Source organism: Pungitius pungitius, chromosome 9, assembly GCF_949316345.1.
Source record: "Pungitius pungitius chromosome 9, fPunPun2.1, whole genome shotgun sequence".
NCBI lineage: Eukaryota > Metazoa > Chordata > Actinopteri > Perciformes > Gasterosteidae > Pungitius > Pungitius pungitius.
The window spans coordinates 9068460-9080938 of record NC_084908.1 but is presented as its reverse complement, the minus strand read 5'-3'; the positions used below and the strand labels follow the sequence as shown (position 1 = coordinate 9080938).

The 12479-nt window shown below is 43.5% G+C and overlaps 2 protein-coding genes across 3 annotated transcripts; both read left to right on the top strand.

Moving 5' to 3' along the window:
- Positions 1 to 6: 6 nt before the first annotated feature.
- Positions 7 to 4102, top strand: khsrp (KH-type splicing regulatory protein). Its single transcript, XM_062564604.1, has 15 exons — positions 7 to 76; positions 162 to 220; positions 302 to 373; positions 450 to 507; positions 1259 to 1406; positions 1559 to 1657; positions 1736 to 1876; positions 2008 to 2110; positions 2332 to 2456; positions 2560 to 2856; positions 2946 to 3046; positions 3131 to 3219; positions 3342 to 3551; positions 3741 to 3931; positions 4026 to 4102. The coding sequence occupies exons 2-15, from the start codon at positions 178 to 180 to the stop codon at positions 4032 to 4034; spliced, it is 1686 nt and encodes a 561-aa protein (XP_062420588.1). The 5' UTR covers positions 7 to 76; positions 162 to 177; the 3' UTR covers positions 4035 to 4102.
- Positions 4103 to 5137: 1035 nt separating this feature from the next.
- dcaf15 (DDB1 and CUL4 associated factor 15) lies at positions 5138 to 11618 on the top strand. 2 transcript variants are annotated; one of them, XR_005120389.2, is made up of 13 exons: positions 5138 to 5268; positions 5884 to 5981; positions 6325 to 6460; positions 6589 to 6695; positions 6817 to 6962; positions 7071 to 7232; positions 7601 to 8215; positions 8311 to 8402; positions 8715 to 8837; positions 9040 to 9122; positions 9222 to 9271; positions 9417 to 9532; positions 10933 to 11618. XR_005120389.2 is itself a non-coding variant. In XM_037472987.2 (13 exons), the coding sequence occupies exons 1-13, from the start codon at positions 5173 to 5175 to the stop codon at positions 10986 to 10988; spliced, it is 1935 nt and encodes a 644-aa protein (XP_037328884.1). In that variant the 5' UTR covers positions 5139 to 5172; the 3' UTR covers positions 10989 to 11618. The 2 variants fall into 2 exon arrangements, 1 of the variants encoding a protein (XP_037328884.1); XM_037472987.2 differs by having other exon boundaries at positions 5139 to 5268; positions 9222 to 9326.
- The last annotated feature ends 861 nt before the right edge of the window (positions 11619 to 12479 follow it).

Here is a 12479-nt window from a genome sequence, read left to right as displayed (position 1 = left end):
TTAAGTTTCCAATTGCTCACCACAATTTATTTCTGACAGCTATCGGAGCTCAGCTGGCAGCCCTGTCTCAACAAAGGTATATACATTTTGGTGCTTTTGTTTATAACTCGGATACAGCCTACGGATATGTAAAAATATTTTTTTTCTTGACTTGTCTACAGTGTCAGACCCTCGACGATGACGGAAGAGTTCAGGGTGCCTGACAGCATGGTCGGCCTCAGTAAGTACATGCATATCATTTTCCTTCACAATGGACATGTTGTGTAATGTGTTCCAACTAAAATCTTTGCTGTTCCAAAAGTCATAGGCAGAGGAGGTGAACAAATTAACAAAATACAGCAGGATTCTGGCTGCAAGGTCCAGATTGCGCATGGTGAGTGATGTGCTAACCCCAGATTTACTTGATTAAAAAAATCTTGGCTTGCTAAATATTTCATTTTCATTCACAGACAGCGCTGGCCTTCCAGACAGAACAGTTTCTCTGACTGGCTCACCAGATGCGATACAGTAAGTTTTTAGTTTTCTGATCATGCATTTCTCCTACTAAAATACAATGGTGTTTGGGAAGATTTTCCTTCACCAATGTTTTAGTTCAAGTAGTGAAATTATCACCATAAACTTTTTGAAATCGAATCAGAATTTCCAGTTTGTCAATACTAGTTACCAGACTAAGTGGGTCACATCATGACTTAAATGTTTTGGTTAGAAGTAAAATGAGTATAAAGAACTACTTTCAGCTTATTTTTCTGCTTTTTTTTTCAATTCAAGGAAAAATCATTCCCAGGACTGAAACTGAAATTTAACCTTTTAGATGCAGATTAATCCACTGATCATGCGATCAAATCTGTACATCTTGATGTCAGATTGTTCCGTAGAAAAAACTAATCACGTTTTTCTAGTATTGCTGATCACATTCACTTTAATTTAGTCTGTTTTCACGTTTCCTATTGTGTTTAACACATACAACCTGGGGGAAGGTGTGCATTTTTTAAGCTTCTGCCCCAATCGGCAAAAAACCATCTTCACTTTCTAACCCTTACACGTATGAACATGCCTGGTTAAAAGAGCTGAGACAGCCAAAGAAACCCCGCACACACACACGTACATTTGTGCTCATACACTTCTACACGACAGTTTGTACTTATTTTTGTGATGGTCCTTTAACGTCCCTTTTATAGAACAGGCCGTGAGTTTCTTTGATAGATTGCCCACACCTAGGTCAGTTGTTTCCTCACTCTTATGATGTTTTGTTTTCCAGGAGAGCCAAGGCCCTTATTGATGACATAGTTTCAAGGGGTCACGAGACACCTAATGGACAGTCAGGTTCCATGCAGGAAATGATCATTCCGGCAGGCAAGGCCGGCCTTATCATAGGCAAAGGAGGAGAGACTATCAAACAGCTACAGGTGAGAATCGCACGGTACATTTATAAAACTTTCTATACAAATGATGGAAAGCAAAGTATTTTATGGGGATGCAAACTAAAATAAATGGTGTAACATGATCTTGGTTTATTCGCCTTGTGTGCGTAATGATATATTCTCCTGCAAAATATCAGGAGAGGGCTGGAGTCAAAATGATTCTTATTCAAGATGGCTCCCAGCCACCCAACATAGATAAACCCCTACGCATCATTGGAGACCCCTACAAAGTGCAGGTACAGTGAAGCTATTTTTGGCTTAGCTAGAGATGTTTTATGTTTACCATTTCTAATTATCTTCTGTTGCTCTTTTAGCAAGCAAAGGATATGGTTAATGAGATTCTACGAGACCGTGATCATGCAGGCTTTGGAGACCGGAGTGAATACGGGTCAAGGATGGGAGGAGGTGGAGGCGGTGGCGGCGGCATAGGAGGCGACGGCGGTGGTGGCATCGATGTAAGTGGTTGTTTCATTTAGTAATGTCTTTTTTGGTATTTAGCGCAGCAGAGATCTAATTCCATTAACATAATATGTTGACTGTAAATGAATATGAATGCATGTTTGTAATTTTGTTTTAAATCTTGTAGATCGCTGTTCCCCGTCACTCTGTTGGGGTTGTTATTGGCCGAAGTGGAGAGATGATCAAGAAGATCCAGAGCGACGCTGGTGTGAAGATACAGTTTAAACCAGGTAAGAAGGTTTAAACTGCACCATATTATGTCAAGCATTTGATTTTTAATCCTGATCTCACAGTATGCCTGCTAACAGGTGTTAATGCACGGGTTGATAAATATCTATTTTAACTTATTTTCTTACTTCATACTTGATTTGGTCTAATTGTGCGTTGTGAAATTGTTATTTCAGCATCTCGCGCATTTTGTTTCAACTGTCCTTTTGTTATCCCTCCACAGATGATGGTACAGGTCCTGAAAAGATAGCCCATATTATGGGGCCACCAGACCAGTGTCAGCATGCAGCATCAATCATCACAGATCTGCTGCAGAGCATCCGCGCACGAGAAGAGGGCGGACAAGGGGTAGGTGTTTTAAATTCTTCGGCTTAATTTTTGTGCTGATCACAGAAAAGCGATGCTTTGCTAGGAACAGTCAATGCTAATATACAGCCTTTTTCTTCTGCAGGGACCCCAAGGTCCTGGTGGAGGAATGTCCCCTGGTGGGCGGGGTCGAAGTAGAGGCCAGGGGAGCTGGGGTCCTCCGGGAGGAGAGATGACCTTCTCCATTCCTGCCCACAAATGTGGGCTTGTCATTGGCAGAGGAGGAGAGAATGTCAAGTCCATCAACCAACAGACTGGTGCATTTGTGGAGATATCTCGTCAGCCACCACCAAACGGCGACCCCAACTTCAAAATGTTCATCATCCGAGGGTCCCCGCAACAAATTGACCATGCAAAGCAGCTCATTGAAGAGAAGATTGAGGTGCGCTCAAGTTATTTGTTAAACAGCCCCCATACGCAACTTTCCCTTAATTGATTAGCAAGTAGTTTGAATGCGTTTCTCCTTTCCAGGCTCCATTGTGTCCAGTGGGCGGTGGGCCGGGTCCAGGCGGGCCAATCGGTCCTTATAATCCAAACCCTTACAATCCAGGACCTCCTGGTGGTGGTTCCCAGTAAGTAAAACCCACAAACACTTATATCAGGGGAGACTGATGGATTAGAAATTTGTGTTTGAACAGTCCTGTACTTTTCTTCAGCGGGGCCTCGCCTGGTGGCCCCCAGTACTGTCCACAGGGTTGGGGAAGTAACTACCAGCAGTGGCAAGCCCCAGGTCAACATGACCCCAGTGAGTCCCTTTACTTTGTGCACAGACTGCATTCTTCCCAAATTTCTTCAACACTTGCCCTTTTTCTCTAATGCACTTTGAATTGTTTGAGGTGTACCAATTGAAGTTTCCCCCCCGTCTAGGCAAGGCGGCGGCTGCAGCAGACCCAAACGCAGCATGGGCGGCGTACTATGCACAATATTATGGCCAACAGCCAGGAGGTGCCATGGCAGCCCAGGGTCCTGGACCCGCCGCAGCAGCTCCAGGGGATCAGGGCCAAGCATCACAGGCCTCTGGGGGCCAGCCGGACTACACTAAAGCTTGGGAGGAGTACTACAAGAAGATGGGCATGGGTAAGTGGGATCTGAGACAGATTTTATTTTGATTGAGCTTTAAACTACATTGTTCTGTCTGGGAGACTGCAGATTGTTGAAAGACTCAATCGGTCACCAGTGCGTCTGTTGCCTGTGAAATTAGATAAACACTACCATGTGGCTGTTTGCATCCAGTACAAATTCGGTTCATTTTTATTATTTTTTCAGCCCAGCCAGCCGGAGGGGCTGGAACTGCCCCAGGTCCAGCAGCCACCACTGCGGCAGCAGGCGGCGCTGCAGCTGGAGGCCAGCAGGACTACAGTGCTGCCTGGGCTGAATACTACAGACAGCAGGCTGCCTACTATGGACAGCCTGGTCAGGCCCCTGGACAGGGAGCTCCTTCACAGCAGGGACAACAGGTACAGTGCCTGATATTAACAGTGTCTGACAATGTCTAGTTAGCCAATTTTCAAATTTCTTTACAGAGTATTTACATTGTGTCTGTCCTTTCAGGCCCAGTAAACAATTGGCTTGGACCTTCGGAAAGGTTGTGATGGCTCTCTGGACCTTTTTTTTTTTTTTTTTTTTTTCTATCAAAATTTTGATTTTGCTTCAAGACCATGGTTTACTCATCCACAAAGACATTTTGTAATCAAACAGTGTTTTGTTTTTAAGTCAAAATTGTAGGAAACACATTTTGCCCATGCATTGATCAAAGCACTAAACTACTTTGGTTTGATTTGTCCCTTCACCTCACCCACAACCTGTAATATATATTTTTCTCAATTTAAAAAAAGTGACAAACCTGCAAGCTAGCACAACAGCATATCAACACTGACTCACATAGAAGTGTTTTTTTTTCTTCAATTTCCTGAGGGTAAAATTGTCTAGCAGTATTTTGAATATACTCAGAAGTGATGTTTGTAAGAAAAAAAAAGCAAATTTGTCTCTTTTCCTTGTTCTTGGAAATTTTTAAACTTTTTTTTTTTAAAGCATTTCCAGTGTTTAAGTTGCAGGAGTGTTTTTCCCTTTTTTTTTAAAATCACCTATCATGATTTCAGATTTTAATTTTATTCATTGTAATTATTTTCCTTTTTGAAGAGGGCATTGTCTGTATACAGTGTATGCTACTGAACAGAAAAATGTGTGATGTGTGCAAGTTGGCTGTAAAAAGGCACAATCTGTCCTACAGAATGTAGGATTGTTGTGTGTGCATGAATGAGTTTGTTCTCGACTGCCCTCAATTTAATTTCTTTTTTGTTCAAATAGCTTCTGTTACTGTATTTTTTTTTAGATGTTATTTTTTACTGCTTGTTTTTAAATACTTAAAATAAAACCTTGAAATTACCTATCCATGCGTTTTTGTGATTAACATGGTGGTTGGCGCGTCTTCTCCCCATTTTATACATATTATCAGATAAACTCAAAAATTGGCTGATTTGTAACTAGGTTATTGTACTGAAAGTCACTGATAAAACGGACATACCTTGATCGCTTTGTAGTAGTTTCCTTCAGCATGGCTTCCTTCAGGACTCCACCTCTGTTCCCTACGTTTTGCGTTTGATGGACGTGTTCACCGGCGAGCGAGGGCGGACTCTCTCATCCCGTCGACCAATCGGGAGCATCCTTACTACACAGAGTGACAACCGAACGGGGGGAGATGGCGCCCAGCTCAAAATCAGAAAAGGACGATGGCAAGCAGAAAGCTCAAAGAAAACACAAAGACCATGTCGTTAAGCTTCTCATGCGTGGGAAGGTAAGCGTGAACGCACAGAACGCGTGGCATGAAACACGACAAGGGTGGTTCGTAAATAAAGCAAGAAAGCTTCGCTGTAAGACTTATTCTGGAGCTAGCTGCTAACTAGCTCGGAAGCTAACGTTAACACCTAAAATTGACGTCAATTGCAGACAGGTGGCTAATTAGCTATAAAGTAGGAACATATTGGGTCATTCCACTACTCAGTGTCTCACGATTTGACTCTTGGGTTCTACGAGCATCTTGGCGAACATACATGTAAATAAACGTTAGCGTGATAGCTACGTTAAAGCTTCTTCGGCGTTAGCTTCTCCAGCACGACAGAGCTCGTATCTCAAATACAGTTAATCACGTAACACTAAACTTGTTACCTGACAGAAAACCATTGCATGTGTGCACGAACCTCTTGAAATACTTCATGTCAAGGTGTTAAACTGCAAGGCCCCGAAAGAACCAGGATTTCTCTTGTGTATTTGTTTTTCACAACCATCACTGAATAATTGGGCTGTTTCAACACTACTGGAATGGCCTCATGTTCAACACACGTGTATATGCCCAATGTTGCACTGCAAGTGCTAATTGTTCGGTCTGCTTCTTAATCCATTCTCTTGCCAGCTGTCGGGGCATTTTTCTCAGCGTCTGTTTAGGAAGCTGCCGCCTCGAGTTTGTGTCCCATTGAAGAACATTGTCAGCGAAGAGTTCCTGAGAGCAGGGTCAGTGTTGGTCTTTTTACTGAATGGCTTTGATCCTCGGTCTCAATATCACCATTGTCTTTTCCTTCTCAGTTGTACTGGTGAAATGCCAGTGCCTTTTCCAAATTTAAAATCTACATTATTTTGAGGAACTCGTAAGGATCATGGACATTCAATGTAATCATTGACGGTCATTAAAAAACATTTAATACTTGCTCTTTAAATCTGTTACTACGGCCACAATGGGTGCCATTACTAATCTGAGGTGTAGGGTGATGCATCCCCATTGTCCCTTGGATTGACTAATATTCTTCAAGCTGAGGTGTGTGTGTGTCAGTGGTGTGACAAACCTTATTGGTTCCAGACATGTCTTTCTTGGCTTCACCAAATGCGGCCGCTACATTCTGTCCTACACCAGCGACTGTGGAGAAGATGATTTCTCATTCTATACCTACCATCTTTATTGGTGGGAGTTCAACCTGCACAGTAGACTAAAACAGGTAAAGGACAGTCATTAACAACATAATGTACTTTCTTCACATACGGGCTAATTATCATATCTTCCTGTAAAAGGTATAACTGGATAATATGTGAGCTGAATTGACATTTTTTTTGATGCTTTATCTAGGTCCATCATGTGCGTCTGTTTGCAGGCGAGGAAATCTACAGCGACCTATACCTGACTGTGTGTGAGTGGCCAAATGACCACTCCAAAATTGTTATCTTTGGCTTCAAGTAAGGAATATTTAACACTTAAATCAACAGCCTTGTGGGGGGGGGATCAGTTTTGATAAAGAATTGTTTTCCCAATGTGGAGGTAATTGAGTATATTTTCATGTGCCATTCTACCTCCCAGTACACGCAGTTCAAGCTCTGTTCTGATGAACCTTATGATGAGTGATGAAAACAACAGAGACATCTACATCACTATTGCTTCCATGCCACCTCCAAAACCGTGCTCTTTCTGCTGTCCAGTTCCCTTTGCCACTACCATACGAACCGGTAAACGCACCCAAACACATGGATGGACAACTCAACTGTTCCCCCTGCTTCCGTCCCTCACTCGTCTGACTTTGATCTTTTTACTTTGATCTTTTTCTTCCACCACAGGGAGTGGGGAGTGTCTCGAGCACGGCTATGTACTCAACAGCAGGTACCAGGTGGTGTACCCGTTCCCCACTTTCCAGCCAGCCTTCCAACTGAAGAAAGATCAGGTCATCCTGTTAAACACTAGCTACTCTCTGGTGGCCTGCGGCATCTCACTCTGCCCAGGTAACATGCAAACGCGAATAAAAGTACCAGGAACTTTCTCGCGCATAAAACGAGTGCATTAAACCGACAACATTTCAGTTTTCCTGACGCATGCGCTCATTCGGCTGGTGGGAGTGTGCACCCTTGGGGTTACACGGCACTGTGTGCCCATAGCACCGGAATTAACGGGGGGGAAACTCATGTCTCTTTATGACTTAAATAAGTTCATAGTTCTGACATGCCATTCTGTGTTGGTCATACTGAAAGGGAAAATTACATTGTTGTGCTTGATGCTCATTTTCATTCTCATTTTTCCACGCCTGTAAGTTTTTTCCTTGTCAGTCTGATATTGTGTAGCCGGATTTCTGCATCGGTTTCCTCTCTTACAGGTAAACCGGGTCAATCATCGCAGATCCTTTACACAAAGAGAGCAGCTCTGTTAAGTCAAGCATCTGCATCTTTTTCCTCCAACTTCTTGGCTTCATCTTCCCCGTTACCTCTGGGATCTCCCGAAAGCCAGCTTACGTCTAGAAAACCTTCTCCTATTCCCTCACCTCCAAGCAAATCACAAGCGGCAGTGCGAGCCCGGGAGTTTGCAGCTGACATCTTCAGACGTGCACAGGGAGGAGGCAAAGAAAAGGAAGGCCAGGCAGAAAGACCAGTTGATGGTAGTGAAATAGAGGTGGCGCTGACACCAGGAGACAAAAGGATGAATGTAGAGAGGAGGAAAGTGGAGGAGGAGGAGGATTGTAGAGAGAGGAGGGCTGAAGAGAGACGGACTAGTTTAACACAAGCTTCAACGTCAGCTGGGAGCCCCAGTTTGCCACAGTGCTCTGAACAAGTGATGTCTCCTGGCTCCTGCTCCTCCTGTCCATCATCCCCTCAGACCCCATCCTCATCCCAAGAAGCTGGCCCCAGCGAGCCTGGATATGTCAACTATTCATGTCTGCACTATCGACTTCAACAGCCAGGGGCAACCGAGCAGAATGCTGCCAGTGAAGGAGGTAAGGGAATGTGGGGAGGACACACTGAATAAGGGTAGAAATAACCCTCCAGTCGAAAGCTGCTGAACGGTATTCTTTTCCGTTTGTCTCCCCAGGTTATGAAGACGATAAAGTTCAGCTACCTTTCACAGTCACTGACCTTAAAGGACGGAACTTGCAGCTGGTCACTGGGCCACACGATGAACAAGTGCGTGTGGGCGTGTGCACTGGCTGGGAATTACTGAAATCAATAGTCATTAATCAATTTGTGCCATTTATTTCAGAGCACTGCATTAGTCTTAAAGACACTCCTTGTCCAATCACAATATTTTATTATTCATAGCAATAATAAAGCAGGAAACAACTATTTGTTTAAAGATACGGTGGGGTAATGTCTACCTGAACAGTGAATGAAGCCTCTCTTTTGTCATAAACAATACTAGTGCTCTGTGTTAAATCTGGGTGCTAAACCTATTTAAAGTTTGTTTTGTTGGTTTGAACCAGTGTGTTACTCTTGCAGAGTGTCTGCGTGGAGCAGCTGACTCTAGACTTTGAGTATCTTATCAATGAGGTGATCAGGAGAGATGCTGCATGGGCCCCTCAATTCTGCTCCTTCAGCGACTATGATGTGGTGATATTAGAGGTCAGTACACCGACGCCCAAAAACCCGATACTGTGGACTCCCACCATATCTTAAAACGATCTTAGCTTAATGTATTAAAAGTAAATGGAAAAAAGACAAGACGATAGCAGCCCAGATGGTGACCCATCCATAATTGAACCTTGTTTTTCATGTTTTTGATCTAACAAAACAACAACATTTTGTGTGTGTGTGTGTGTATAAGGTGTGTCCCGAAACCAACACTGTGATGATCAACATTGGTCTGCTGTTGCTGGCCTTCTCCAACTCGGAGGAGGAGCACTGCAGGTACTCATCCTAAATAAACCCTTTCCAGCTCTATTTCTAAAGTTTTTTTTTTCTTTTTCCCTGGAGCTTATCTGCCTTTTTTGGTCCTTTATTTCCCAGGCCAAACACGTATCACTCCAACCTGCAGGTCAGCTGGAACCTTAACACAGGTGCGTGTTGCACTGTTGGGGTAGGGGACCTTACAGAGGTCAAAGGTCAGACCAGGTGAGGAGCTGCTGACACACCGTTCTGTCTCTGTTATGCTCCCTTTATTTTCTTTGTGTTAAACGTATTGATCTTCATCTCCTTCGTCAGTGGGACTGTGTGGAGTTCGTACAGGAAGTCCTGTGTGAACACAGTTATGAAGTGGTTGGTCCCTGAGAGCACCTCCCGCTACATTAATCGCATGACCAACGAAGCCCTACACAAAGGTGAGTTCTATGAACATTCCTGGTGCCTCCAACGCAGACAGAATACTGGATCAAAATGTCTTTCGGTGTCTTGTCATAAGAATTCTCATTTGTTCAGCTCAAATAAAACGGGACTAGACCAGTCATGTACTTGTAGTGTACAGATCTTCCCAGCATTGGAGCATTTTGTGTACGTTGCGAGTTTAATTTAGTTCTATTAAAAGCTGGAATGTTACCAGAAATGTCAAAGAAGATACACTGTACACTTGGGTTGCATTCCCACACAGTCAGAGGTTCGGGTTGCCCCGTCAATTTCAATGTAAGTTTAGGCTGCAACAACAGGGATGTATCTCTGCCTGCTGAGTTTGATGTGATCAGACTTTCTATTACTCGTTTCAAAGAAGGAGGTTCCAACTAGAGATGAGCCGGATACTCGGCTGAAACGAGTATCCGGTACGGATAAAGCACTTTTGGCGAGTACGAGCATTATACGAGTAATACGAGTCAATATCTGTGCTCGGATTGAATAAAAGTCCTCATTGGGTAGCTGTCTGTGTCTGCGTTCTGTGATTGGCTGGTAGTCACAGCGCCCCTCCCCGACACACATACTGTCTGTGTTGCTGTGTCCCGCTCGGCTCACTCACACACAGAACACTGAGAAGTGAACAGCTCTCTCTCCCTCTCTGTCGTCAGGTTCGCCATGAATTTAAAGGATTTCTTTGGCTTCAGATTTTTTTTTTTTACTTCGGTTGTTGTTAACTAGTAGAGTTTAGGTAAACGTGGGGTTATTAAGACGTGGTTCGTAAGAATGCGACTCGCGTTGTGTCTCTGCCTGTCGGAGATTTTTTTTTTCATTTGGCTCGAACCAGTTTTTAGTTTTTTTACTTCACGCACTGACCTCTCTCTTTTCCTCTCTCTGCCGGATTTTTTTTTACCGTCTGCTGGCTCTCTTCACACACACACCACAATAATTAAGAAGGAATGCTGTTTTAACCGCAGAAATGCGTCAGTACAGTACACTGTTTTCAAAGTTCATGTTTTATATTGGTCACCTGTTAATCAAGCTCCCTGCGAAGGGTCAATTGCATGCTTAAAAAAGAGCATAGCGGTTAAAGCCCAGCCCATTTCAAGACAACCCGACAACTTGCGGGTAAAATCCTTCATACTTCCGGGTAAAGCCATGCCCACTTTCCGGGTTAAGCCCCGCCCACTTCCGGGTTTGGCCCCGCCCAATCCGAGTACAGATACGGATACAGATAATTCATATGGTTCAACAGATACAAATACAGATAATGCTGTACTCGCTCATCCCTAGTTCCAACCACTGTTGGCAGTTTCATTAATCTTAAAAACTTGTTTTTTGATTTTGGTGTGTAGGTAAGTATGAATTTGAACTGCATCACTTATTTTCTCAACCGTAGGCTCATCCCTGCAAGTGCTGGCTGATAGTGACCGATGCACCTGGATTGTATTATGAAGACAAGACTCATCAGAGCAACAGACACAAAAGCACACTGACGGATGCACGTCGACATGGCCTCAGCGGCAGTACGCAGCTCCACTTTGATCCGCCACGCGGTTAGCAAGTGAGCTTGGGTAAGCTCATAACACATGTCAGAGTAAAACCAAACAATGTGTGTACTGCATTTATGCGACCACCAAAAAGAAAGTGCCGGAGTTAGCAAACAAAGCGTTTTTACTATTTTTGGTTTTATACATAAGGCTTTTCTGTTATTGTAGTGTTTTTCTGTGTCTCAAACTGAATGAATGCAATATCTATCTGCACATCTGTGATGTTCACCAAGGGGACTTCATTCAGTAAATAAGTGTGTATGTATGCATGCAGGGATACATGTGTAAGATTCCGCTGCTTCTGAAGTTTTTTTCCGCCTGGCTCGGATCAGTTCTGTCTAGCTGTGTTGGGTCAAGACAACACTATTTAAAATGAGAGAAACTGAATCCAGTACCGCTCACGTGACTCTTTAAGATCTTTTTTTTTTTTAAACCATGTCATGAAAGTGAGGGGGTGGGCAGTTTGATGTTTACTGCCATCAACGCAGGACTAGGTTATATTGGGATATTTTGTGAAAATAAAACTTTCATTATACCTTTTGAGTCTGTTGAATGATTGTAAAAACTGTTTTTGATTTAGCACAAGTATAATTGTTATAGCGACAAACCAGTTTATTTTATAGTCGGCCCTTACCATATGAATACATGTATACATACCAATGGTTACTCTTTGGTGGCATCATGGTAGACTGTACAAAAGCTCATGGTGTGTGAAAAGCTGCTGGTTGAACGAGTACTCTTGAGAAAGGGTCAATCAAGAAATTTACCATATGATGGAACAAATAGAAGTCACAGATTTTTGACGAATGAGTGCGAAAGTGTGGGGTCGAATTCCATTATCATATCTCAGCACAACAAAGTCCCGATAGATTCAGAGGGACCTTGGCTTTCATGTAGAAGTGGAACCAGCCCGACAGTTCGAGCTATCGGGCTGGTTCTTCTGGCACTTCTACATGAAAGCCAGAAACCGTCTGAATCCACCGAGGGGTCCATTGTTTTTTTAGGACCTTGTGCTGAGATATGAAGCTGGGATTCGACCCCAGGGTTCCTGACTGTCCTCTAGCGTTGGATTTATTCCGATAGCTCAAACGGTTCCGATGAAGGACTTCCCCATTTTGATTCAAGAGCGATTGGACGCTCGGAAGGATTTTATGTAGAAGTGGAACCAGCCCAATAGCTCGAACCGTCTCGGAACCATGGGTGACCGAATGTGGGGTAGAATCCCAGCCTCATATCTCAGTACCACAAGGTCCTAGAGAAACAATGGACCCCTTGTTGGATTCATGCTGATAGCTCAAATGGTCCGGGAGATATGACCCGATGAAGTGCAAAATGATGAAAAAAGGTCATTTGTTTGAAATAAACAGTGTAAGCTTAAGCAATTCCTCTTACAGTC

Bases quoted from the DNA above. Each gene is read 5' to 3' on its own strand.
- khsrp (XM_062564604.1), top strand. From the start codon at position 178: ATGACGGAAGAGTTCAGGGTGCCTGACAGCATGGTCGGCCTCA. The intron at 1,407-1,558 runs GTGAGAATCGCA...GCAAAATATCAG, and splicing joins AGACTATCAAACAGCTACAG to GAGAGGGCTGGAGTCAAAAT. The intron at 2,857-2,945 runs GTGCGCTCAAGT...TCTCCTTTCCAG, and splicing joins TCATTGAAGAGAAGATTGAG to GCTCCATTGTGTCCAGTGGG.
- dcaf15 (XM_037472987.2), top strand. From the start codon at position 5,173: ATGGCGCCCAGCTCAAAATCAGAAAAGGACGATGGCAAGCAGAAAGCT. The intron at 6,696-6,816 runs GTAAGGAATATT...TCTACCTCCCAG, and splicing joins ATTGTTATCTTTGGCTTCAA to TACACGCAGTTCAAGCTCTG. The intron at 8,216-8,310 runs GTAAGGGAATGT...TTGTCTCCCCAG, and splicing joins GAATGCTGCCAGTGAAGGAG to GTTATGAAGACGATAAAGTT.